Here is a 27,484-nt window from a genome sequence, read left to right as displayed (position 1 = left end):
TGGTTGTTGTAAAATATACATAATCGTTTACACTGAGTGAAAGCTCTGAAATTAAATGACAATTACTGACATTGTGAAAGTCACTATTGGATGGTTTCTTGGTGGCCAGCTTTATCCCTATTTTTGCTGCTTACCTGTCAAAGTATATTATTTGCTCTAAAACTGAAATTGATTTTCTGACTTTTGGGCACCCAAATTTTGATTGAAAGCATTTGTTTTTAGCATTCTAGGTTGTTGTGATTAAAATTGTTCTGGATCTGCTATGATTTAGTCCTTAACAAGAATCCTTTAGACAAGAAATGGCATACATTTGCAGCACAGAAAGGCCTGAAACTCGTTTTTTTTTGGGGGGGGGTGAGTCTCTGCTGCTGAGGGGGAAATGTATCCCATACTCTTTGAATTAAATCATCTCTTAAGATGAGTGTGCAATATGTGTCCATGTGTTACTTTAGCCCCCAGGAAAAGTACTTGGATATTATGGAGGCAAAATTTATTTAATATAAACTTACTTTGCCAGGAAAACATATAATATATAAACCAGAGTTGAGGAGCTATGGTATTTTATGGTTAAGGATTGAGTGGCTTAGGCTTTCTGGTCCCCTTTTCTCTCTGCTGACTTGCTTGCAATGAGACCTTGGGCAAGTCCAGCAATCTAGACTTTTTATAATCAGGTTGGCTAAACAGTTTGCCGTACAAGGCCCCAAGCCCACCTGAATTTCTGACACATCTTTGACTGCTAATCCTGCAAACTGATTTGTGTTCATGCTTAATCCCATGCAGTTATGCCTTGAAAGAATGAAAATATGGTGTCCATGTGTGCTTGGAGTATGTGAATGTCCCCACTCCCCACCCCCACCCTAGCCCCCTCCTTTTTAGTTTTACAGAAACCAGAGGTTTCTTCTGGCTTTATCTAACCCCAGCAGACTTGCCACTTGGAAAAGACATGAGCCAATTGAACTTATGAAACTGATAGCAAGCTGGCTGAACACATGGATTTCTGAGACCACCCCATGTCTGCTAAGCAGCTCTGTTGCCAGCCTGATTTCTTTTAAAAAAGCCAACTAGTAAGCATTCTTCTCAAACCCTCCCTCCCTCATATTAGATACACATGGAGCCGGAAAACTAGATGCTCCTGTGAGTGGCGAATCCACAAAAAGCTCTGTGTTTGTCATATGCTCCTGTCACTTCCTGGATCTCTGTCTTTGATCTGCTTGTAAGTCCCCTGACTCACAAAAGTGCAGAGAAACTGGGCAAGGTATTAAAGTTGGTAGAAAAGAACTGTGCATACCTGCATACGGGAACAACTACTTCATTTTTATTATGTCTCGATGGCTCCTGTTCTCTGAGTGGACAGGGTCACATGTAGATCCTTGCTGGGGGAGGAGTCATCCCACACTTTCCAGACTGGCCCTGCCTTCTAAGCTGGGCAGACAGGGTCTTTTAGTGCTGAAAAAATTTAGCCATTCAACACGTGTACTGCTTCTAATTTTATTTCCTTTTCAACTTAATTTTCTTGCTTTGGATTTTCAATGCTTAGCTTAGTGGATTACTTTGAAACCTTTTTTTCAACGGAGCTTCCCTTTCAGATTTTTTTCTTCATTTCCTTGTTTTCCTCTTCCCCCTTCCTTCCGGGAATCTTTTTACCTTTCCCCTTTTGGGGATCAAGTACCCAAGGCACAAGGAAGTACAGAAGAACCCCCTCACCACTCCAGCAGAGGAGGTGTAGCCATTGCAGCCAGGCTCTGCTTCAGGAATGGCTTCCCTCCCATCAGCTGGGTAGTGCAGTAGCAACCAGATTTCCTGCAAGCCATTTTGAACCTACAGAGCCTCAGCTCTTAAAGTGCAGCCAATCAGAAACCACACTTTGGTTTCCAAACATTTTGGAAGTTGAACGGATTTTTGGAACGAATTCCGTTCGACTTCCAAGGTACAATTGTATAAGAACAGCTGTGCTCCATCAGGCCAGTGACCCATCTAGTCCAATATCTTGTTCTTACAGTGGCTAACCAGATGCCTATGGGGAGTCTTCAACCAGGACCCGAGTGCAACAGCTCTCTCCCCTCATGCAGTTTCCAGCAACTGGTATTCAGAAGCAGACTGCCTAATAGTGGCAGTTGTGGCTAATAGCCACTATCCTACATGAATTTGTCTAATTCTCTTTTAAAGCGATCCAAGTTGGTGTCCATCACTGCCTTTTGTGGGTGTGTATTTCACAACTGAACAGCATTATGTGTTTCTTCTGTCCATCCTGAATCTTCCAATGTTCAGCTTTGTTGGATGTCCACAAATTCTAGTGTTATGAGAGAGGGAGAAACTTTTCTCTATCTGCTTTCTCCATTTTTTTAAACACTGAATGAAAGGACGAGTCCCAAGCCTGAGAAACCTAGCTATCTAAAGTTCCACACAAAGGAAAGGGGAGTATAGACAGTTAAATATACTTAGGTGTTATTGCAGGGTAAGTAACAGTAGGAGATATGAGAGTTGAGCCAAAGAGAGTTGAGCCAAAGACTTCATGGAAATAGTGAATTTTGGATAGGAAATAAGAGGTGGCACCACCATTCAAGTGTTCTGAGAGTAATTCTAAGCATACAGGACAGCAAGGAGAAGGGCAGAATCTTATGAGGAGCAGGATATCTTTGGATGACTGCGGGCAATCGATCTGGAGGAGCAAAAGTCACAGGCAGGGATATATTGGAATAAGAGACCCAAGGGAGGACAAGACCGTGGAAAGGCTTTATAAGTAAGAACAGGGAGTTTGTGCTGGGGATTTTAAGGAGTGTTGTCACTTGAATTTGTCCCATCAGTGCAATCAGAGAAGTTATTTTGGCATCTGTGTACTGACAGTGGTGAGGGGATCTAAGGTGAGACCAGGGAGGACTGCAGTAGTCTAGGCAATAGGTGAGCAGGGCATGGACCACAGTTCTTGCTGTCAGGACAAAGATGAAGGGGAGTGTTCTTGTTTTTGTTGTTGTTGTTTGCAATGTTGTAATGGGATAAGCAACACATCTTGGCTGCAGACTTAATATGAAAAGAGAGTGGGGGAGGGGTAAAATGGTTAAAGCCAAGGCTATATTCCTGTTCAACAGGGTGGGTGGTAATATTATCAATTGATATGGAAAACATAAGAGGATAGGAGGGCTTTTGAGCAAAGACAAGAGACTCAGTCTTTGAGGTAATGAATTTTGAGGCAGCGAGGCATCCAGGCAGAAATTTCCAGCTAGAATTGCAAGATTGTAATTAGGGAAACAGTTCAGGGATAGAGGGATGGTTGTCATCTGTACAAAGGTGGTACTGAAAGCCGTGTGATTTGATGAGATCTTCCAGGGATAGTGAGTAGAGAGCCAAGAACAGATTCCCGAGGCACTGCAGTGGTGTGTGATGCTAACTTCCACCCGTTGAAACCTTAAAAAGCTATCAAGCAGATAGAAAGAGAACCAGCTGAGAAGAGGATCCCAGAGACCTTGGGCATAAAAGGAGTGAGGAAGGAGAGAATAATCAACTGTATCAAAGGCAATAGAAAGGTCAAGAAGAATGAATGGTCAGGCTCTTCATTTCCTTTTAAATTTGTTTGTTTCTGTTATTAGAGATTAGTGCATTAAATGGCAATCTACAAGGATTTGTTGGAGGAGCAGGTTAAGGAACCGTTCCTGTGCTGTTGATAATGCAGCCACTTCTGCATCCTTGGATGTAAACTTAATCTGGGAATAGGTGGGCAGGTGGAGGACCACAGTCTCACTTTTTGAACATCTCAGACAGTATAAAACTGTCTAAACTCTGGGCTGGTGAAGAAACACTTAGCTCTAGACTTGAAGAGTTGGTGTTTGTTCTTGTTGATAACATGAGATATGAGAGAGAGATTTATATTATAACTATCTGGCCCTACCATGCGTTGCTGTGGGTTATTTGTGTGATTTTCCCTACCCTGTGCCTATCCATGACATATCCCTGTGATTCCTCCCCTCACCATCCCCGGCTTATCCCTGTGATTCCCCCCTCATCCCCCTCCCTCATCCCTGTGAATCCACCAACTCTGTCCTGATCCATGACCTATTATGCCCCCTCTTCCCCCCACCCCGGCTTATCCCTATGATTTCCCCCCTCTCCTCCCCCTAACCCCCCCACTTACCCCTGTGATTTCCCTCCTCTCCTCCATCCCAACACGCCCCCCAGTTATCCCTGTGACCTGTTCATTTTGCACACAATCATTCCCCCAATGCTTGTGTTCTGTAAAATTTTCCCCTGTCCCAACCCTGACTCCCCTACCCACGTGTGTTATGTGAAATAACATTTATTCTACCCAAAGGCACAGCCCTGTAAAAGGCCCAAATTCAGTTGATTTAATGCTGCGGCCTATTCGCCCCCCCCCAGGCAGGCCCCTAAATCCACTCAGTCTAGTCTGCAAAGCCGAGGCGAGATACTGTGGAGAGGGCAGGTTTCATCCCTGTGTCTCCCCCTACCCTATTCTGACCCATTACCTATCCCTGCCCCCTATTCGGCCCCCCACCCCCCCAGGCAGGCCCCTGCCTCCACTTGGCAATGTTGGGCCTTGTTGCTGCAAAAGGCCTGTTTTCAGTTGGTTGCTGTGGAATTTTGTGATGTCATCTGGTGGCGCGGCTTTGGAGGCAGCAGTGGGCGATCTGCCTTTCTATTGGATGCTGCTGGAGTCTTCAAAGCTGCTGGTGACATCTAATTTGGGCACCACTTTTTTGTGTGTTTAATCATTATTTTAGGTATGAAAGGTTTGCTTTTTTGGGAAAAAAATTATGCCAGATCCCTCACTGATGGGCATGGAACGTTGTGGCCAAATTTGTTACATTACAGTTCAGCAGTTACGGAGAAAGGCTGTGACCTCCGCACACGCAATGCCTACATTTTTATATATATAGATGTAGTTATATATATAGATGTACCGTGTTTCTCCTAAAATAAGCCATACCCCGAAAATAAGCCATAGTGATAGGCAGTTTAACCTTGTAGGTTAAACTGTACCATACTTAATAAAAAAAATAAGACATCCCCTGAAAATAAGCCACCGTGTTTTTTTTTGAGGGGGAAAAATACAAGACTGTGTCTTATTTTTGGAGAAACACGGTAGTTATATTTATATGGTTTTACTGTATCGAGGGGAGGAAAATGATTGGGTTAATGGGTGCCTTCTAAAAATAGTTCAATAGAGCTGATCTTCACCCAGTTTCTGTTCATAGTAATGGAGCTTGTATGGGAGATACTGCTGGTGGATTTTGCCCAATCCCTTTAGTCCTTCTGAGATTTATGATAAAACCCTAACCCTCTGCTTAATTGGGGTAGCAAGCCTGAAGTTTTCTGTACTGCCCGTCTCCCTTTTTATGCCAAAGAGGAGGGATTAGTGCTGCTTTGACCTCTTTATTCAGAAGAAGCACCGCAGTGGCAGCGTGTTTTGCTTTTGTTCCAAATGTCTCAACTCTGACCTCCAAGTGGGCTTCAGTCTCCAGGTCAAATGAGACATTTGCAAGAGTAAATAATTTATTTGTTTTTAATGCCACTTTAAAACAGCATGAGTGACTGGTTTCTGTGACCCTTCCCCTTTTTCGTTTAATGTGCTGCTTTTGGCTCTTCTTTAAAGGGGACTCGGTGGAGTAATTTTGACTCTTATCAGTTTGTTGACAGCTATATGAGCTATTACTGGCTCCAGGCAATATATGCAGGCGTGTGAAACCTCTCCTTTTTTAACCCAGGAAAAATTTCTGCACCAAATGGATTGTGAAGAATATGGAGATGGGAACTGGAGAGAAATCTGCCTAGGACAGCCTCATACTAGACTGCTTATATAGTGTACAACAAATTATTTACCTCCAGTCAAAGCGTAGTCTGTGTTTGGTTGTGTATGAAAAAATGAGAAGGCACGGATTTTAAATGATTATTAAAGGAGAACTTATGGGCAACTGCTAGATACGGTATTTGAAAGGCATTTAATTAGTATATTTGACTTTCAGCCATCTGTCTTCCCCTTGAGGGAAAACAGCCTTTTTCTCAGGCTCTTTAGAATCATTATCACATTGAAAAGAACTTTTATCCATCTGCCATTTGTACTATTTTAGATTGTGTGACTGGAGAGCCTAACCCCACTTTAATCCTCCCAGAGTGCCTCTCTAGATTTCTACCTTCATAAATGTCAACCCTGGACACTTTCCCATCTTATCAGATGTATGAAGCAGAAGCTCTCCATTTCCCATTAAGAGAGATTGTATGTATGTGTATATAACGAAACATGTTTAAAAAATAACTCATCGAAATATGGAAGCTGAAAGTATTAGTTTCGTAAGTTTGTGTTACGTTATAAAACCTCAAATTTTTTTGATCTTGCAAAGAATATGCTTCTGTTATGCTAGATCTTAAAAAGGATCGTGCAGTAAGGTGAAGAAGAATCTTCTATTATGTGGCTGCTTGCCAGAAGTTATAAGAATCCTTAGCATCTAATAATATTTTGTATACAGTATTTATAAATTTGTCCATATGTGTTTTTACCCTAGTTACCTCATTTCTCACATAGTGTTCTTGGTTCTTATGTAATGAAGCAATCTTGTGTTAGAATTTTGGGGATGCAGTTTTTTTAAACAAAGCATTTATAGTGCTAGATCCTCTACCTGTGAGTATGTAACCTGTAAACCTGCACTAATATGTATATATTCCTATGACATCACAGTAAATGGGTGGCATAAGGCACTGGAAGACTAATCAAACTTCATGTGGCTCAAGGAGCAAATGCAGGGCTGAAATAACTCCTTGCCTCCCCTTCTTCTAGGTTTCTCACTTCTGCAGTTATTTGGGGGCCTTCTTATTTGAAGTCTAGGGGTCCTAGGATTCAGACCTAAACCTATTTTGAGGCCAGTGATCAGTCCTGGGAATGAGAAACAGTAATAGTGTCTCGTGAGTATGTGAAAAGTATCTGCTCCTGAGTGATCATAGCCACCACTCATAGTGGGGGTTAGTGCTTGACTTCTGAGCAGTCTCTTCATCTTCTGTTTATTAAGCACTGGTCACCAGAACAAGATTATCATTAGAGCTTTTCTTGGTTACACACTTTATGGAATACTGTGACACTGAGGACCTTGTGAGATACGAAGCATCCCTTGTGTAGTCTAGGATAAAGGGCAGCCCTTTAATAAAACAGATCCTTATTTGAAGCAAAAAGAAATTTGGTCCTGAATTTCCCTCGTATTTAACCTCTGCATTCAAAGGAATTAAATCTTCTATTCCCTTGCTATGGCAATAATGAGAAATCTCAAGTAAGATCGATGTTGTTGTGGCAGCAGGCCCTTTGTATTTATTTACTCATGATGTTGGATACTGATTAAAAGTTTCCAGCCATGTTGTAAGCCTGCCCAGTCTAGAGCCAGGGCAGCTGTCGACCAAGGGAGATGGCTAGGGGACATAGTACCAAATCACAGTAGGAAGCATCAGTAGATAGCTCGGAAAGCTGGGAAAGGTGTAAACAGAGCCTCAATTTATCTGCCGAGTGGGTTCTCTAAACACAGTTTTATTGGACAGTGGCTCCTGCTTTACTAACCTCTAACCTCCGTGGTGCTTGGAGGTGCTACCCACTGACCAGCCTTGTCTTTGAACCTCTCTTGGTTCTTGCCACCTCAAAGGCTTGCTGTTGGATTCCTATGTTTTTCTTGGGACTTCACCTCTCAGCTGGATGCCTGCAGCAGGGAAAACTGATCCACCCTTAGAACACTGACATATTTAAAAGCGATACCCTTGAGACTTGAAACCTATTGCTTTCTGTTTCGGGAGCTGTCCATCACTTGTCAGAAAGTGTAGCTGAATCCTTTTCACCCTTTTTCAGTTGGCAGTCATATTGCATTAGATATTTATGCATAGCACTGGTTTTTGTTCTCCCCATTCCTGGCAAACCCCTCTTGTGTTGGCAGTAACTGAAGCAGATGTGAATATCTGTGGATTTGGGCTTGTGAGGTGATAAGTACAAAGCAGAATGTTGGATCTGTGGAACTTTTAGACAAAAGGATTGTAAAAATTACCCTGTAGAATTCCTGTGTCTGTCCTTGCTTATTGACTCATTGCTCTGAAAGATCAATACTACAGACTTCATACCGCCTGGCTGTTTTCTGTTGCTCTGATATATCTCCTTCAGTGGAATTAGGTATGATTTTGCAGAAGAAATCTCATGGTCTTTCTGCTCTTCCTCCCCCAAAGTAACATTGTTGTCTATAACTATTGTCCCTCCCCTCTGAAATATGGCAGTCCTGGGTCTTTCTTTTTTTCTTTTTCTTTTTCTTTTTTTGGGTGCCGGCTTAAAGCTCACCTGTTCACCCAGGCATTATTCATTCTTAGCTTGGTTAATATATGATTAGTGATCATGGTTTGAATCTAGAGGAGTTGCTGTTGTCTGTTCCCTCCCTCCCAGCCCAACACAGTTGCTTGCTGAATATTGTTGATAGATTTTTCAGGTGTGCCAGCCTTGGTTGCTTGGACTGTCTTCATTACTTGAGATAAATTTGATGGCAGGTTATTGTGCAGTCAGTAACCTCTTCCTGAGCTCTGTAGGGCCTTACAGTGGTACCTCGGTTTATGAACACAATTGGTTCCCGAAGTCTGTTCATGAACTGAAGCATTCATAAACTGAAGCGAACTTTCCCATTGAAAGTAACGGAAAGTGGATTAATCTGTTCCTGACGGGTCCGCGGAGTACTCAACCTGAAGCGTACTTAACCCGAAGCATGGGTGTAATTGGTTCCGGAAGTCTGTTCATAAACTGAAGCGTTCATAAACTAAAGCGAACTTTCCCATTGAAAGTAATGGAAAGTGAATTAATCCGTTCCAGATGGGCCTGCGGCGTTCGTAAACCGAAAATTCGTAAACCGAGGTGTTCATAAACCAAGGTACCACTGTATATGTTAGTACCCAAACCTTGAGCTTGGTCTGGTAGCAAATTGGCTGCCAGTGCAAATCCTGAAAAGAGGGTGGGTGCGTGGGGGAACTACCACCTGCATTTAACAAGCAACCTCGCTACCATGTTTTACACAAGCTACTCTGGAGTAGCCCCACAAATAGCACAGTGCAGTAATCCAACCTTGAGGTTACCAAGTTGAAATTGGAGGAGTGGGGATATGTTACGTCAGTGTCCTTGCTTAGATATGCAAATGCCTACATGTGTCTTCACACGGTATTTGCCATCTTTAGAACTGAGCAAGAACATAGAACACTGGCAAGTGTGCAAAGTGTGTCACTAGTAAACATTTGTGATGTTTCTCTTTTGCTATTATGCATCTGAATGACTTGCATAAAATGATGCCTTGAATACTACTGAAATGCAAACTCAGAATAAGGATCAATAAAAGGTAGAGTTAGTAACACAACATATCTTCCCTTTTTAACCTCACCACTGGGACTCGTCTGTGATGTCAGTAGTTTACAGCAATGAAACTGAGAACCTATAGAAGGCAACTCCCAAGTGAGCAATATCTGGAGGGTCAGACAAGGATTTTGAACTGTGACCTTGGTGCTCCTTGTGAATCTGAAACTATAAAACAAATGTTGGTACTAGCTAAGATTTCATTCCTTACATATAGGTTTCTGGTCTGATCAATAACGAAATATTCCTAATATGTGTTCTTACAAAGTGAGAGTTTGAATTTCATAGGTTGGCATCTCAGTTTGCCAAATGCTGGCAGTGGTAGTTTTAGCTAGGCTTGGCATTAAAGTACCATAAAGACCATGGGGTCAGTTGGTGGCTCGTTGATCTTAATATTTATGGATAGGGGCCAACTAGGATACCATGGGGGAGTTCACCAGCAGGGTAGAGTGGCAATACAAACTTGCTTTTCGCCCTGTCCTGTTTAAATGCTTTAAAAAGCATTTATACAGCAGTCTATCATTGCCAGGCCTGTTTACTCATTACTTCTTTGTAGGGAGGGGATGTCAAATCTCAACTTGGTATGAATCTTGGGTTCTCATGTTCCTTCCACCTCAATATCCACAGCAGGTAATAAGTTAGCTGGGCTGTACTGTGTTTGTTTTGAATGAAGCATCCTTTGCTCACCCAGTCTATCGGTGCAAAGTTTTGTTTTGTTTTTTTATAAAAAAGATCAATTAAGTATCATGTCCAGATAAACACAGTATATCCTGTTCACTTTTTACTCTTTCCTAGAATTGAGTGTGAGGGTGTTCACTCCAAGACTCATACCACTTAAATAATTTTCTTTGGAAAGTTACCTACAAACTGGCCTAATACAATTCTCTAAGTTACTTTTTTTTGGAGTGGAAAGCATCTTCCTTCAGTTTCTATTAGCTTATTACTTATCAAGTTTCAGTGGATCACTGTGGAACTACTTTGAGGTTGTTGTTTTTTTCAGTCAAGCAGTGTATAAGTTTTATGAAATAAATAAAATAAAATAAGCATGTAATGAAATAGGTTTTATCCAGTACTGTGTGAGTGGAGTTCATGGAATAGGAATTCCCCTTCTTCTCCTCCCCTCTGTGGGCCCCCCAAAACCTGCTCTGGAGGGTTCCCCATCCTTGTGAGAGCAATCTGATGCAGTGTGCATTTATATGGCTTGCCTCCCACAAGAAAAAATTGTGAAATCAGCAGGACTTGTATTAATACAACTTAATGCACATTTGCAGTATTTCATAGGTTTAGATTTGCATCAGGTATAGATGTACTGTTAATGGCAGTGGATATGTTGATAAGTTGAAGCTTGTGAAAATTTATGGCCAGAAGCTGAAACAGAGTCTGGGTGGAGGGAGTTGGCGTTGCAAAGACTAAAAGTTTAATAAAGGACAAAGACCAGTATAATATTAGGGATAATTGCAGTACTGTTAGAACAGTCACCTCTGTTTCACTTACCTGAAGGTAGTAAAAGATGTATTGGTTTTCTATAAAGCTTTTCCAAAAGAAAGCCATTAAAGTAACCTCTGCCAACATGAAAATGGTAGCACTTCAGGACCTCATAAACGGTGTGAAGTGTGGCACTCTGGGAACACTTGACTCTTGCAGTGGGGCAACAACTTGCAATGCTATGGCGCCTGACCGTTAGGTTAGGCAATTAACTTTTATTGCTTTCTTCCAAGTCCTTCTCCCTTTCTCTTGGCTGATTTTTCTCTTTTCCGACTAGAACTTTGGTCTAGGTGATTGATGCAAGTCAAAAGTTTTCCCCTACTGATGTAGCCCTCATGTGATTAATCTGTTTTCATTAATAGTGCCTTTTTGTGCATTTTGCCAGTATTATTTTTTCATATTAAGTTAAGACATTTGTCACCATGCAGTATGATGAAGCATGTCTAATTATGCTAAAAAATGCTGCCATGGCTTACTTTCTGACTACGTATTTAAAAAGGGGAAACACGGTAACAGCAAGTTTTGCTCATGCTATGGCAATAAACTGTTGTATATAACTTGATGCTGTGCAGGCCCGAGGGGGGGGTAGGTAGTTAAGCATGTGCATTTTTAAGGAAAATAGCATTTTTGCCTAAATCAACTTTGCCCTGCTAGGGAGTCCAAAAACAACTTGGAAGTCACTAACCCCCATCAGCCTCCACCATCATAGCCAATGGTCAGGCATGATGGGAGTTGTAGTCCAAAACATGGCAAAGGCTGGTATATATGGATATTAGTTTCAGTGTGTAAAATAAAGGTAAAGGGACCCCTGACCATTAGGTCCAGTCGCGGATGACTCTGAGGTTGCGATGCTCATCTCACTTTACTGGCCAAGGGAGCCGGCATACAACTTCCAAGTCATGTGGCCAGCATGACTAAGCCGTTTCTGGTGAACCAGAGCAGCACACGGAAACGGCGTTTACGTTCCCACTGGAGCGGTACCTATTTATCTATTTACACTTTGATGTGCTTTCAAACTGTGTATAGATTTCTGCAAATGCTACATTCCTGCTTGATCCTGGCAAAAAGATTATTCTAAATATCTACCGTACACTTCAACTTCTCTTATTAGCATTTTGTTGTGCTAAAACCAAGTCTGGCCTGAGTTTGTGTTATACTGCCTTGTTAGGGAGTGTGGAAAATTCCAATATTGCCAATATTTATGAGGTACTGTACATGTGGTACAGATGTTTCCTTCCTCAAGTGGAGGCGTGCATGCATGTGGAATAAATTGATCCTGCTCTTCCCATGTGCAGCTACGCACATGAGAAGCTAACGCTAACATTTGTTTGTAAACCAGTGGGTGGGGGACCTAGCGCACATGGATCAAAATTGGCCTTCCAGGTCTCCTCATTTTGCCTGCTAGGCCATTTCCCCTGAACTCCATCCATCTGCCCCAAACCTGATGTCATGTGTAAACCCATGAAGGCCCACATAACTTTTTGAAATTTTATTCAAATGAGATTTATAAGATTCTAATTGCAACTCCCAGGCCACCCCAGTCACATGGGCCTCCTACTCCCCCCATAGCCATAAAGCTGCACAGATGCATTTAAACATACTTTCTTGAACCCTAAATGTCTTGTGCCAGTGGAAAGGCACTGCAGCAATGCAACACAGGGTTCCTGGATTCTGTTGCTTCCATGTCCCACTTCAGCCCTTGTGCCTTATCCCACACTATCCCATATGATCCCTGGACCATAGAAGCAGTTCTTTAGGGTAAGGTTACCATATTTTTTTCAATGAATCTGGGGACACTTTTCAACTTCAATGGATTTTGTATGGGGACTGATGTGTAAATCCGGGGACTGTCCCCGGGAAACGGGGACGTCTGGTAACCTTACTTTAGGAGGTGCATAGCACTGCAGTGGGGAACAGATAGGAACCTGCAAACCCCATTGTGCAAGTGGAGTTGTGGTCTTGCTTTTCTGGATCAAACCCAGAGAAAGGAAGAGATAACTTTGAGGGAAAAGATAAAACAGATGGGTAGTATAGAAGATGAAATTATTTATCAGGTTTGAATGGTTTAACTAAAGTTATAAACAGAAGAGTGTTATAAATTAAGTGCATCATTCCTTTCCATAACAAATACAAATTGCATTAATAGGCAGATTAGTTTTGCCTCTGCTGCTTATTCCTGTGCATCCCTCAATCCTGAGCTTGTTTGTTAATTTACTTTATAAAACCACCATTCTTTTGTAAGAACCAAAAATTACACTACAATAATAAAGGACATCCACTCCAAAAATAGCACAATAGCATTTTTTCTTGAAAGCAGCTAAAAGTACATTTCAGCAAAGTGATTTTGCCTGGTCTTTAAAATACCAGTACTAAAGAGGTTGAGCTATGATGGAGCTGGCTCATAGACGGGCACAACTTGGCTGTCTAATACTTCTTCTAGGATGTTGTCACAAACTCTAAAAAAATGAGTGAAGACCAGAATTCTAGTAGGTTCTGGCTCTCCATGATATGAAACGAATTAGAACGGAATGGATCTGTGACCACATAATAAATTGATTTGAAGGAAATTCCAGGGGGCAGGCAAGGATGAAAAGCAGGACAAATAAATAATCCCGTGTGGAGATTTAAGCACACAGCCTCAATGCAGAAATGCCTTGGTATCCACATGCAAAGTCTGCATGGATTACCAAATGAGACAGCTTTAATAGCCAAACAGTTGCAGCTGGTTGACAGGTAGTGATAAAATAGGGCTAAGGTGCCAGAACAACAACAACAAAAATGCAGAGAAGTTCAACCCAGAAACTGTCCTGACACCTTATTCTACAGGGCAGTACCCACAACTGAATGGTCATGTTTCGGCTAGTGTCAACTTTCTGATGGAGAGGACTTTTTGTATCTAGAATCACTCAATTTAATCTGTCTCTCTGATTTAAAATCAAATCAGCCAGAAAAGGTTGTGCCATGTGATAGTGCCAATTACCTGTGTTTCCTTTTTGTCTAAGTTTTTAAATTACGTGCACTGCAGGGGGGGGGAATCAAAGCTTTCTTTGATGAAATAGGGAAGGGGCATTTCTTCTTAAGCAGAAGAATTTCCTGTTGTGCTTAGTAATGTTGTGTATTGGACAGTACTGGATGACTGACTAGCCATGCTAATCAGTTTTTTTCCTGGAAAAGCAAACAAGGTGGGAAGGATTCACTGAGCTCTGAAAACATCTGTTTGGAGATTTGCAACCTCCTTGGAAAGTTTTGGATTTTGCCTTAATGAAACACAACTTTTAAAAAAGAAGAAGATTGCTAGTAGATTAAACCCTTGCATAGTTATCTTCTTAAATTAATAATTATTTGGCTATACATGGGCATAGATATTAAGGCTATAAAATTGTTCCGTTTCCTTTCATGTCTTCCTAATTCCCCATCATTCATGGGACAAACATTACATTCTTTTTGAGGTTGCTAATAGAAGTTTGAGGAGGTGAATGCATCCTGCAGGAATTGAGTTTATATGGACACTCTTATATCATATCACAGAAACCTGTTTCCACAGTATAAAATTGAGTGGAGAGGGCATGTGATGGGGCCAAAATGATTAAACTAATAGCTCTTCACTATTATGAAATAATAGTGTAGACCTGGATATTAACAAGAAACATACCTCATACAGTATTTCAATCTGGAATATTACCAAGTTTCATGGAAATACATGGATGATTTTACATGCTGTTTGTGAGCACCCTCATTAAGGTGTGTGAAAACGCCCTGTTATTGAAGCACTCTTAGCTCTTACATACCAGTATATTGTTGGAGCTTGGAACACCCAATAGCAGAACTCAAAGGCCTCTGGATATTTCTATTGATTGCAAAAGATACGGAATAGGGAAAGAATATGGAGTATACAGATAGGAACATAAGAAGAGCCCTGTTGGATCAGGTCAAATGCCTGTGAAAATCAATTGTGCATTTTGAAAGCAGCACATAAGCTAGTTTATTTAATTATCCTCATCATGCAGGAACTACTCAAATTAGTAGTTCTCATGATGATTTCCTACTTAGAAGGGACACATATTACCTAGGATGCACATATTAACTGAAGAAAGGAAAACAAAAAAATGGCCATGCCATAGACAGATTTATGGGGTAGTTTTCTACCCAAAGCTTGACATCCCCTGTGGTGCAGTTTGCCTGTCATACTAAGCCAAACCATGACTAAGCATGAACAAGCAAGTATGCAGTACGAAGAATAAAAATCACAACCACTTGACCTCTCCCCAGTCCTGCTTCTATGCTCTCCGGAGCTAAGACATGGTTTGGCTACCTGGGTTTATGCTTACCATAGCTGTCAAGTTTTCCCTTTCCTCGCGAGGAAGCCTATTCAGCATAATGGAATTTCCCTTAAAAAAGGGGAGAACTTGGCAGCTGTGATGCTTACACACACACCCCGAACCAAATAAACCCAAACGTTAGCCAAGCACAAACCCTGGCTGCATCTTGTGGCTTGTGTGGAGCAGATACCATTTTTTCAGATAACCCACCATCTTAGGCTTAGTGTTGTGTCTGAACCAGGCCTATAGAACATCTGTCACAAGCCATGTATGTTGTGTCAGGAGAATATCACTTTAATCCCTGGAGCAATTTTTGCTTGAAAAACCACGTGAGACATGGTAGCTAACACATTAATTCTTAAACAGAAACTTAGAATCTAACAGACAAGGTTTTTTTTGGGGGGGGGCTGTTGTTGTTGTTTTACCCCAAGTTGAATTTGTGTGTCCTAGGGTGGTGAAATGTTACAAAAATTCAGGTCTGCTTCTCTGGGTCAATCTTTGCTGTGAAATACCGCTGGGGACAATTCCCCCTCCCAGTACATTAACATTGGTTGGGGGTGGGGCAGTGCCCCTTTGGTGGGATTTTATTTTATTTTATTTTATTTTGCCTCCAGCACTTTTTACTAATGGAAAGAAAACTGTAAATGATAAGGGGCTGAAATTTAGGGACATTGCATACTACTGTGCAAGTGACAAACCAGTACTGTGTTGTAGGTCTACCTCTGTATGAATTCTGCAATGAAAAGTGGACCTGTGGTAAACGTCAACCCTGTTTTTCATAATTAACTGACAACTTGGCTATGGGAATCATGTATTTGGCTCAGAAACCACATCTTCAGAATCTTCTGGTTGGAGCCTGTTCTTTTTATAGGGGACTTGGAACTGACAATTTGTAAAGGATAATGGGCTTGTTCCATTTTGCAGGCCTAGAAAAGTACTCTGTATTTAATAGACACTGAGCATTCCCTGTCCTGCTTGAGAGCTTATTGTAAAAGGCAAAAGATTTATACGATCTGAAGAGAAACCACTTTATCTGTTCAAGAACAATATAATTTATTTGTATATAGCAGTGAGAGTCTTCAGCCCCACAGCACAACTGCATAATTTCATAAGTTGTGTTTAATTCTGTTATTTCAGCATGACTATATTTGTGTTGCTGGTTTTTCTTCACAGTTAGGAAGTCAACCTGATAAGCATCAGTAACTCATGACCAGCTGTGTTATGCCTTTGTCTTTTTATCGTGCTCTGAAATTTTATGCACAGTCAATGCAGTTGAGGGGAAAAACACTGTTTTGCTTGCTTGCTGGCTGTCCTACACAAACACATGCAGATATTCCTCCTGGCTGATACTGGGCCTTGGGGAGGTCTTAAAATTTAAGTGCCTTCTGGACACTTAACTGTGCTGGAGATCTCTGCAGAAACAATTAAGTGGAGAAAATAACTTCTGTAAAGCCAGACCGCTTGAGATATGATTATTGGCAAAGTATGTTTCCTTTGGGGTTGATAGTTTTCAGAATCAATTTGATTCCAAGTCCTTACCAATTTGTTTTGTTGCAGTTCCATATGAGAAGCAAGGAATGAATTAATGACATTTTTAAAAAGCCACCCATTGCCTGTTCTCAGGGCTTTTTTCAGCCAGAACTCGCTGGAACTCAGTTCCGGCACCTCTTGGGTGGGTGCCATTGCCATTATAAAAGAACCAGGGAGGTGTTCATGGTGAGTTCCGGCACCTTTTTCTGGAAAAATATTCTGATAATTGGCAGTGAATTTAAAATGATAACAAGATAATGTGTTCTCTGTGTACATCCTTGTGTTTTGAGTTCTGTAGTTTGGATGTGGCTGCTTGCATTATATGGCACCAGTAGCCATTGTTTCTAAAGGGCTAGAATAGGAATACCAGTAGCTTTTTCTACTGTGTATTTATTATCAGGAGACAGTAAACTGTTTTGAGGTTTTTTGTTTTTGCAGTCAAGCAGTATATACATTATATTTAATAAAAAGCAAATAAATAAGATAAAATAGGGCCAGACCCATTGCGTCTCCTGTTTTTTAGGTACACTGGCATTACGTGTTTACTGTCTAAAGACCAAGAAAGGCAAGTCTGATGAACCTTTTTGGCCATGTTTTCTTGCCTATGCCATACCCTCCCCAAGGAGGCTCACCAGTGACTCCAAAATTGTTGTGTATAATGAGGTGCATGGCAAACCTGCCTGTGAAGGTGGCCTCCCAGGAAGATTTTAAAGCCCAGCCAGGCTCATACTGGGTGATATGGCCATATAGGGCTTTATAGTTCTTAACCAGCACTTTGAATTGTGACCAAAAATGAACCAGTAGCCAGTGCAGCTGAGTTTCTCTTCTCCTTGTAACTGGCTTTGATCAGCTATTTGGATATAGCATCTTGGATCCACTGAAGTTTCCAAACACTTTTTGAAAGCACATTGCATTAATCCAAGCAGCATGTAACTAAGGATGAATGAATGTAACTAAGGTGTGCATCATTGTAGCCAGATTGGACGGCTCCAGGAATGGGTGCAGCTGGCACACTAGTTTTAAATGTGCATGGATGGTGTTTATATAGTAGGCCTCCTCTGTCTAATGTCCTGTAGATGTTTGGGGCACACGTCCCATTTTTCCTGATCTTCAGCCATGCTGTCTGGGGCTGCTGACAGTTGGAGTCAGAAACATCTGGAGGGCTCCAGGTTGGACAGCTGCGGTGATTTAGTGAATCTATGTGTATATGGCATCACTCTGTGGGATCAGTCTGGGCTGAAACAGCCCACTGTCAGGAGAAACTTCTGTATAACATGGTGGAGTCATTGAGAACCAGATCTGCTTTAGTCTTCAAAACCCCATCCTAGATTCAGTTTCTTAGTGACAGTTGCATGTGACACATATATCTTTCCGCCATATACAGATGTTTGATATTTCTGTCTGACATAAATATGTTGTGAAAATACTATTCATTATTCTTTGCAGGCAAGGTGGTTCTGGGAAGCTTACTTTCAATCAATGAAAGCTATTGCTTTGGCAACCCTCAAGATTATCAATGACAGGATCTACCCATATGCTGCCACATCATATGAAGAATGGAATGACCCCCCAGCAATTGTAAGTAGAGCTATATTTCTATTAAATTTAATATGCTGGGCCTCTTCAAAAACAGTCTCCCATTGTGACCTGCTGATATTTTATATTTTGCTGTTAAACACAAATTTCACTTAACTTTGTCCAAAATATAGCCTAAAGGGAAATATTTGTGTATTAGCTTGCTACACTTTTTCTCTTTCTCTCTTAAAATGGGAGTCTTAAGCTATTGCCATATGTTAGAAGTCTAGTTTTGGCCATTGCAAACAGTTCTTAAGATAAGTGCACTGCATTTCTGCTCTAAGAAATTTGAACTACTTGTTAGCAGGGCACTTCCAAGAAAGTGGCCGGGAAAGCTTTTTGACTGAGAATAGTAAATGTCAGACTCAGGATGGCTGTGTGTTCAGTGGGCATGCTCTGTCTGACAACAGAAACTGATTATCATTGCTGAATTTGGGTGATTGTAGTGCTCTTCCATGATTACATTGCAAAATGTGGAAACTGAAATTGTCACTAATCTCCAATAAAGAAGTTTGGACTTCTTACAAGCTTCTACTCCAGAGGGACTCTCCAGAGTAGATTTTAGGGGTGCTACAGCAGGGAGGAAATGAAAGCAGAAGTCTTGTTGTGCAAGTTGAAGTTTTCTTGCACTCCATTGGATACAACCCAGTGTGTAGCAAAACAATGCCTGTGACTCCCCTCATCCTTTAATTGAGAATTTAAATTTATTGGTTTACTACCCCTATGACACTTGCAGAGTCAAGGGAGTGTTCATATTTGTCAGTTTATTGCATGTTTAGGGAGTTCTCCTGTGCCACCTTTTGAGCACCATTGTACAAAATGTATGGCTCTGTTTTGTCATTGCTGTTTCAGTGTTCTCAAAAGGGGTGTCATAAATTGTAGCTTAACCACCACTATTTTAATAATCGCCAGGAGAGCTGCTGTATGCAGAGCAATAAATGTACTTTCTCAGCAGACCTCCATTTTCTATGTGAGTGACTGCTAGAGAGCAACCTTGCTGTGAGACAGGAAAAGAGACGCCCTACTAAATGAAATAACAGATAAATAGTTCAAATAATGGCTCATGTGTAAGTTAGAGTAAGAGAGCAGCTAGTGCAGAGAATGGTATGAAGGTTCTATTGCTGAACCTAAGCAGCTCTTCTACTATAAGCCATCTTGGTGAAAGATTGCTTGGGACCAATATGTCAGTTGCTCTGAGCTCCTCAGGGAGAGCCGATTACACAAAGATACTGCTATCTAAACGCTTGTTATACAAAAATTCACTTATCCAAACACAAGGAATTAGTACCAAAACAATGATTCAGATGCCCAAACAGTTGAACCTGTCATATATTCTCCTACCTCATGTCAAATGTAGCGTCCCTAATATGTTGTCTGTTCTAGTCAAAGCAGTTTGCCTTAGTCGTGTAAAGTTAAGTTATAGTAGGTTTTGAAAAACACTCCTGCTTTTCTCAAAGGACTGATCTTGAGAGGTTTTTTAAAGAAAAATGAAAAACACCCAAGAGTTTTATTAGTGTCCAGTGGGTTTATATGTCATGATGATGGACATCAATACTGTATTATTATATTGAGCCATCGTGTTAGCAGTGGTCTGAGAAAAGCATCTATATATATAAAAATGTAAAATCGTGAAAGTGCGTGTTCCACTTTTCTCCGTAACTGCTTGACCGATCGTCCTGAAATTTAGACACAACGATCCAGGCCACTCCCCGAGCGTTGTTGGAAAAGAAAATCCCTCAAATCTCACACCTGGGCAGGTATAAACCTGGTTTTCCACCAAGTCAAACAGCGCCCTCAAGTTTGCGGTCATCAACAGCTATCAGTCAGTCAATCACCCATTTCCACCACCCTTCTGAGTGATCCCCCCTCCCCATCCCCACCCCTCCCCACCCCTTCTCTACATAAGTGCCTGGAAACTTCCATTTCACTGTATCTGAAGAAGTGTGCATGCACACGAAAGCTCATACCAAAATAAAAACTTAGTTGGTCTTTAAGGTGCTACTGAAGGAATTTTTTTATTTTACTTCGATCCAGACCAACACGGCTACCTACCTGTAACCAGCGCCCTCAAGTGGCGTTATTCCCTCCTACACTCCCTCCCTTCCTGTGAAATCTATGCCACACCCACAAACCAAATAATGACATCAACAACCAAGCAACTGAAACCACCAAGGCAGCCATTATCAGACCCCTAGGCCCTGCCAGGCTGCTAGGCCCCCACTAGGGCCGGGGGGAGGGAGAGAGGGCGAGCGCCCGGATCGCAGGTCGCAGCACGGCCTTTGTTTTATGTACGCCCCTGCCAGGCCCCCACTAGGCCCGGGGGGGGGGGGAGAGGGCAAGCGCATGGATTGCAGGCTGCAGCACGGCCTTTGTTTTATGTAGGCCCCTGCCAGGCCCCCAGGCCCCCACTAGGCCTGGGGGGAATGACTCACAGCAACGCACTTGGGGGCACAGCAAGGGGTTTTTACTTTAAAATTTAGCACCACTACACCCCCCCAAAAAATCCCCCCCCAAATAACCACAAGACAAAAATAAATACCATCCTTCAAAATGTCATGAGATACGCCGGTCACCGGGGGGACGGGACACACAAACATAATAGATCGTGGATCGGGACACGTGGGGGCAGTCACAGGCATTAGCCACAACAACGTGCCACACCCACAACCCCGCCTCCGCCACGAGATCCTGTAAAACAGGGGGACTCTGAGGCTCAGGGGGATCTGAAGGGGGCCTATTACCCTCCATTTGACAGATTAACACACAGCAACGCGTGCAGGGCCAGCTAGTTTTATATAAAAACTAAAGCTATGCCTGTTGCCATGAGTACTTAAACTTACCAAACATACTGTTTGGAAAAGATTTTACAGTGCATCAGCTGTATATCTTTCAGAAACGTTTTCAGGTTAAATTTTATGGCATCTATCCTACAAAATGTAGGGCAAGGTAATGACAGAGGCCTCTTAAGACCATACACTTCATAGCTATATGCAGCTTGATTGAAGGTTTTGGCACAGATGTAGCTCAAAAATGTTCACTTAAAAAACCCCTGTATTGAACCATTTTTGTTTCAGATCACTTGACACTTCAACATATCAGTTAAAATATTGGAAATGTTCAAGTGTTCCTGTAGCTGGACACTTTCCTGCTTATTTGAGGAGAATATATTTCCTTTCACATGAGTAACTTGTCAGACCTGAGAGACACCTCAACGAACAGCTATTAAAATAGCACAGGGTTTTTCTTTTGGACTGGCCAACAGATCTTTGTAGATCCTAGCCTGTTTGGACTAAGTAACAGGCGTAATCATTGTGTGAATTATGACTTACCTTTGGAGAAACTTACCCCTCAAATTAATGGAGTAAATACAGAAACTGTTAAAAATGCACAGAAACCATGGTGCTTAGATGTCAAGACCATGCCAACATTTAGGTAGAAGCTAATTTTGTCATTGCTAACAGCTGCTAAGTTTCTGTTAGTGGTAAATGAAAAAATGTAGATTTGCTACCTATTACGGTTTAACAAAACATGGAAACTCTCAGTCATGGATAGATCTCAAACCAAATTACAGGGGCACGAAATCCAAACTCTATGGGTGACTTCTTTTTTAAGGCTCCCATTTCTTGTATGCACAGACCCAGCAATAGCAATGCACAAAATTCTATTGCACCTTAGTTCAATTTTTATTTTGTCATGGATAACGGTAGTAGAAAACTTGTTCTAGAATTGTAGGTTGTTGTTTTTTTCTGAACTTGGTCTTTCTGACCATTTATAGCCTAAAATGTAAGTAAACTATAGTTTTTGCTTGGTTTATACACCTACCGTACTGCCGCCACCACCAAAACTTCCACTGATGTTTCCATGTCGACACGGAAGAGGAGTGGAGGAGGATGCGACTGAATCCACCTCCCTTTTGCCTTTTAAACTAGCTGATCATAAGGATTTTAGTTTTAAAGAGAAGTTCCAAGTGCCTGCTTGGCTGCTGGGTTATTACAAAAATGCTGGCTAGAAAGGGGGAAAACAAACAAGCAATTGCTTGGCAAGTTTGAGTGCTAGTTTTAGCCTAGGTAAACTAGAGTGCTTTGCTTACTGAAGAAGTGACTGATGATATTCACTCTGAAATTCAAATTCTGCATTAAGAGAAATTATGTTCAAGACATACTATGCAAATTAACATAGCATTAACGGTTGGATCAAAACTTACCCAGAACAGAACTTTGCTAACTAGACACAGCCTCAGGTGGAATAAAGGAGGCATTTTTCATTGGTTCCTCCTGCACCTCACTATGTCCCCTCAAAATCTGCTCTGGAAGGTTTGAGGACCCTACAGAATCATGTAAGAGGTTGGAGGGGTTGCAGAGGGAAGGAGAAATAGATGTCAGATTTTGCCACTCTCCTTTCCTCCAGTGGGAGCTACCTCCTGGATCCAAATTCTTTATGTAAATGGAAGGAGCTTTCCAGGTTTTGCCCTTTGACAAGCTGTGGATGGGGAGAATGGGGGAAATGTTGTCTCTATGCATTCAGTGGAAGTACATCCTGCTTACAGAACAAAATAAAATAAAGGTAATTCATAATAGAAACTGCATTGAGGTTACAATAGATACTTAAAACAACACAGGCCCCCCTCCCCCCAAAAAACACCCTTCCTTGGAAAAATGGTATAAGCATAATTTTAGTATTAAAAGAAGTGTTGGAAAGAACATTTTGATCAATGTATCATTAAATCCTCCTTCTTTCATAATAGTAGTCTATTACATCTCAAATGGAATATGATTTCACAAAGTAAAAAAAGATGGCTGCTGAGAAGCAAATTGTGGGAGGGAAGGAAAATAGCACTGCTTTTGTTCATGAGAACAGTAAAAAAAAAACTTTTATTATCACCATGTTAGCGATCCAGCAACGGGGGAGTAATATTCAGCCTCATAGTGTGCATACCAGTATGTGGGCGAGACTGAAGGAGTGACTAACCAGGAACAGGATCTTCAAATTGTGTTGGCTAGCTCAACAAAAATGTCCTATCACCTCAAAAAGGATCCAGAAAAAGTTCCAGAAAAGTGGCAGCCAAAATGATCAAGGGGTTAGAGCAGGCATAGGCAACATTGGCTCTCCAGATGTTTTGGAACTACAACTCCCATGATCCCTGACCACTGGCCCTGTTAGCTAGGGACCATGGGTGCTGTAGTTCCAAAACATCTGGAGAGCCAAGGTTGCCTATGCCTGGGTTAGAGCAAGACACTATGAGGAAATACTACAACACTTTTTTAGTTTAGAGGAAAAGGCAACTAAGTGTGGACATGATCGAGGTGTATAAAATCATGCATTGCATGAAGAAAATGAGTGCTAGAACTCAGGGGCATTCAGTGAAGCTGGTCATCAGAAGATTCAGGAGAGACAAAAGAAAGTCGTCCTTCACACAGCGCGCAGTTAACCTATGGAATTTGCACCCACAAGAGGCTCCCACAATATGATGGTCGCCAACCTGAACAGTTTTAAAGGAGGATTGGACAAATTCATGGAGGATCAGGCTATCAGTAATGGCTGTTAGCTGTGTTGGAAGCAGTATACCCCTGATACCAGTTCCTGGAAATCACATGTGGGGAATCACAGTTGTTGTGCTCAGATCCTGTTTACAGGTTGAGCAGGCTGAGTAGGCAGGTGTTCTTCATCTTCCTTCTGCACTCCAGTCTGTGCCAGCAAAGTAGCTTAGAAGCATTATTCTATCTTCTCCTTTTTGTTCTCTTTCTGTCTTGGGGATTTATTCCACTTGATTATTTATGCAGCATATTTATATGTTGCCTTTGAAAATAAATTTAACATCACAGTAGTGTTCTTTGACTTGGGTATTGCATTGTTGGCACATAACTTCTGTTATGTATTTTTAATTGTAGTAATTGTGTTGGAGATAGAGTACAAATGTTTTCAGAAACAACCACTATAAATGATTATATACTAATCATTGGGAAATCAGTCATTCTCACTTATTACTCATAAGATTAGTGGAAGTTTTTCTTTTTCCATGTGGGGTGAGGTTCAGAGTCCTTCATATCTTAGGAGAAGTGAATTCCATCAGGATCTTTTTTGTGGGTGATAACTTTCTTCTTTCTTTATTGAGTCTTAAAATAGTTTTAATACTGCATGCAGTTAAAGAAGAAGAAGAAAATTCACTTAGCCAAAGCAAAGGAAATAAATTCTCCAGTAGCAAATGGAAACTTTAAAATGGTGTGTGTGTGTGTGTGTGTTTGCTTGCTAAATGGCAGTCTGACACAAATGAGTCACTTCTTGTGGAGATGTTCCTTTAAAAAAATTCACCAAAAGTTAGGCCAGTTTCCCAACCTCCCACTCAGGTTCTGGATTCCAGTGCCTTGGCTTCTTTTGCCGTCTGCGGAAAGGAGACCGCTGTCAAACAGCCAGGAATGCCAGACCGAGCAATGTGAGAGCTCTGTTGCATTGCAGAGTTGACACTTGCAACTGGATACGGCTTGTGCATAAAACTGATTCACGATAAATACCCTATCAGTCTTGGGTTAATTACTGTGGCTCCTGTAATGAATATTAGCTTGTTGGGCATTGGGAAGCTGGCGGCTGGCGGCTGGGGGTGGGGAGTGAGTTAGAATTGTCTGAGCCATGGCTGAGTGTCAGCACTTTGTCAAAGAAAGTGATGGATGATTACACCATCAGTACCAGTTGTGGGGAGTGTGTGTGAGAGAGTGAGAGAGATCAGTTGGCCATCTCCAATACAAGGCCTAGACGCACCTGAAACGAATGTTGACTGATGCATTTTCTATTGTTGGGAAGAACCATCCTTATGTCACCATCAATTTCATGCCCTGCTTCCATAATAGGGATTTAATTAGACTTCTGTTGAGTTAATTACCTGCATTGTTTGCCTTTCTCCAACAGAAGTTTGTAAGACTCAAGTAAATCATGGAGGTTTGAATTTGCCCAATTTCCTGCCGAAAGTGAGGTCAAGAGGTCCCAGACTGTAGACACACTTTTCAGGCAGGCAGCAGGGGGTTGGCTCTTAATGGTGCTTCAGCAATGCCTAAATGCCCTTTTGAAATGTTACTCTCAACTAAGGAAACTTGATTATTTTTGAGGTGGGGGCGTTCACTGTTGGATGTCAGAGTAGCAGAACATATTCTAGCTCAGCCATTCTTTACCAGTGTCTCAATTACGCAGTGGGCTCCTTTCAACAAAGTGGCACAGCTGCCTAGATGCTACATTTCTTTATCTAGACTTAGAAATGTGTTGGATGTTAAATGTACTATAAGAATTTCCATCATAGTACAGTACTAGTATCAAAAAGTAAAATGCTGCTTTTATGATATTGTTCATTTTGAAGGCAAACCTACTGGGATCAGTAGTAAATAGGGTCAGGCAATTTGCCTCATTTGCCATAGCCATGAATCAGAGCTGTAGTGCTGGAGCTCCAGCTATTCATTAGAGATTACTTAAAGGAAGCTTTTGATTGCTTTGTTTCATTTGTCATTTGTCTGCCCTGCCCATCATTTGTTCCTGTGCTGCATTTGTAGTACAATGGTACCTTATAAGAACAGCCCTATTTACGAACAATTCGGTTTACGAACTCCGCAAAATCAGAAGTAGTGTCCTGGTTTGCAAACTTTACCTCGATCTAAGAATGGAATCCAAACGGTGGAAGGGCACCGGTGGCAGGAGGCCTCATGTTTAAGAACGGTTTCAGTTTAAGAACGTATATACATGTAATGTTTAGCAGATGAACAGTGAAAGACAAGAGCCAAAGATCAACTTACATATGAGTAGACACCCCGTTTTGTTTTAAGTGGCAAATAAGCTCCCCAACTTGCCATTGCAGGCATGAAGCTTGAATGAATGCTACTTTTAATGTTTTGACCAGACATTGTAAAAAATATTGTAGGAAACACCATACCTTTCCAGAGACAGAGGGAGAGAGAGAGTCTAGTTTTTCCAGAAAAATGCATAACTTTTCTAATTATTTCCTGCTGGTATACGACTGCACCATTTTATACCCATTGTCATTCAAGCACCAGTAACCTCCTGACTGGACTACTCTAACATTCTGTACCCAGAACTGTCCATTGACCTTGCTATGCCATTAAATGATTCAAAATTGTGTTGTCTGGCAGTTTTCTGAGATGGCACTTATTACTCTGGTTTTATTTAATCTACAGCAGGCATCCCCAAACTGCAGCCCTCCAGATGTTTTGGCCTACAACTCCCATGATCCCTAGCTAACAGGACCAGTAGGAATTGTAGTCCAAAACATCTGGAGGGCCAAAATTTGGGATGCCTGATCTACAGTGACTCCCTAGTCATGGTGCTGGTTACTACTATTTAAAAGTCCTAAGTGCAGTGGAGGACGCTGTGATTGCTCCATGTTAAAAAGAACCAACAACAACTTGGTGCCCAGACAAAAATAGTGTATGGGAGGATCTAGCAAAACTCTATGACAGAGAAGATCTAAATCACTTTCCTATGAACCTCAGTAGATGACTGCATCACAAGAAGCCTTCCGCTCCAGCACTGTTCAAACTATTGCAGTGTTCTGTAGTGTTTTGTACTACAGCTTCTATCATCTCCCATCATGGGCCATGCTTTCTGACACTGAAGGGAGTTGTAATCCAAAACTTATGGAGGGCCAGTAGGTTGGGCAAGGTTGGTCTCTTCAGGACACACACCCCTTCCAGCTGCCCCTGACGGTTGGGAGATTCCCTAGAGCACTATTCAATAAAGTGTGAGTGGTTCTTGTTGGAAGTGAAAATTGAAAATATCCGTATGTGCAACAAAATTATTTAGCTGCGTATTAGACTCTGTAGTCCAGGGGTCCCCAAACTACGGCCCCCGGGCCGGATGCGGCCCAATCGGCCTTCCAATCCGGCCCGCGACGACCCCCGCCGCCCGCTGCCGCCGCCCGCTCTCACGGCGCGCGGCGCAGCGGCGATCTGAAAAATCGGCAAAAAATCGCCGAAAATCCTTTGTGCGCATGCGTACGGGCCTCTCCCGACCCGGAAGAGGTCATTTCTGGTGCACTTCCGGGTCGGGGGAGGCCCATACGCATGCGCACAAGCGATTTTCGCCGATTTTTTTTCCGCCCGTGTGCGTGTGCGCATGCGCACGGGCGCGCACTCCCCCGCCCTCCGGCCCGCTGCGCGCGCACTCCCCTGCAGTCCGGCCCACCGCGCGGTCGGCGCGGCGGGCACCGGCCCGCCGCTCGGTAAGT

At 42.0% G+C, this 27,484-nt stretch overlaps 1 protein-coding gene across 2 annotated transcripts in view; it reads left to right on the top strand.

Annotated features, from left to right (window-relative positions):
- The window catches only part of EXT2 (exostosin glycosyltransferase 2), an 84,895-nt gene that overhangs the window by 29,309 nt on the left and 28,102 nt on the right, over positions 1-27,484 (top strand). For both annotated transcript variants that reach the window (XM_035115986.2, XM_035115977.2), the window contains exon 8: positions 18,136-18,267. In XM_035115986.2, coding sequence (XP_034971877.2) covers positions 18,136-18,267 — 132 coding nt within the window. The remainder of the gene's footprint in view (positions 1-18,135; positions 18,268-27,484) is intronic.

The sequence above is a fragment of the Zootoca vivipara genome, chromosome 1 (assembly GCF_963506605.1).
Source record: "Zootoca vivipara chromosome 1, rZooViv1.1, whole genome shotgun sequence".
NCBI classification, from domain to species: Eukaryota; Metazoa; Chordata; class Lepidosauria; order Squamata; family Lacertidae; genus Zootoca; species Zootoca vivipara.
This window is presented reverse-complemented; position numbering and strand designations above follow the sequence as displayed.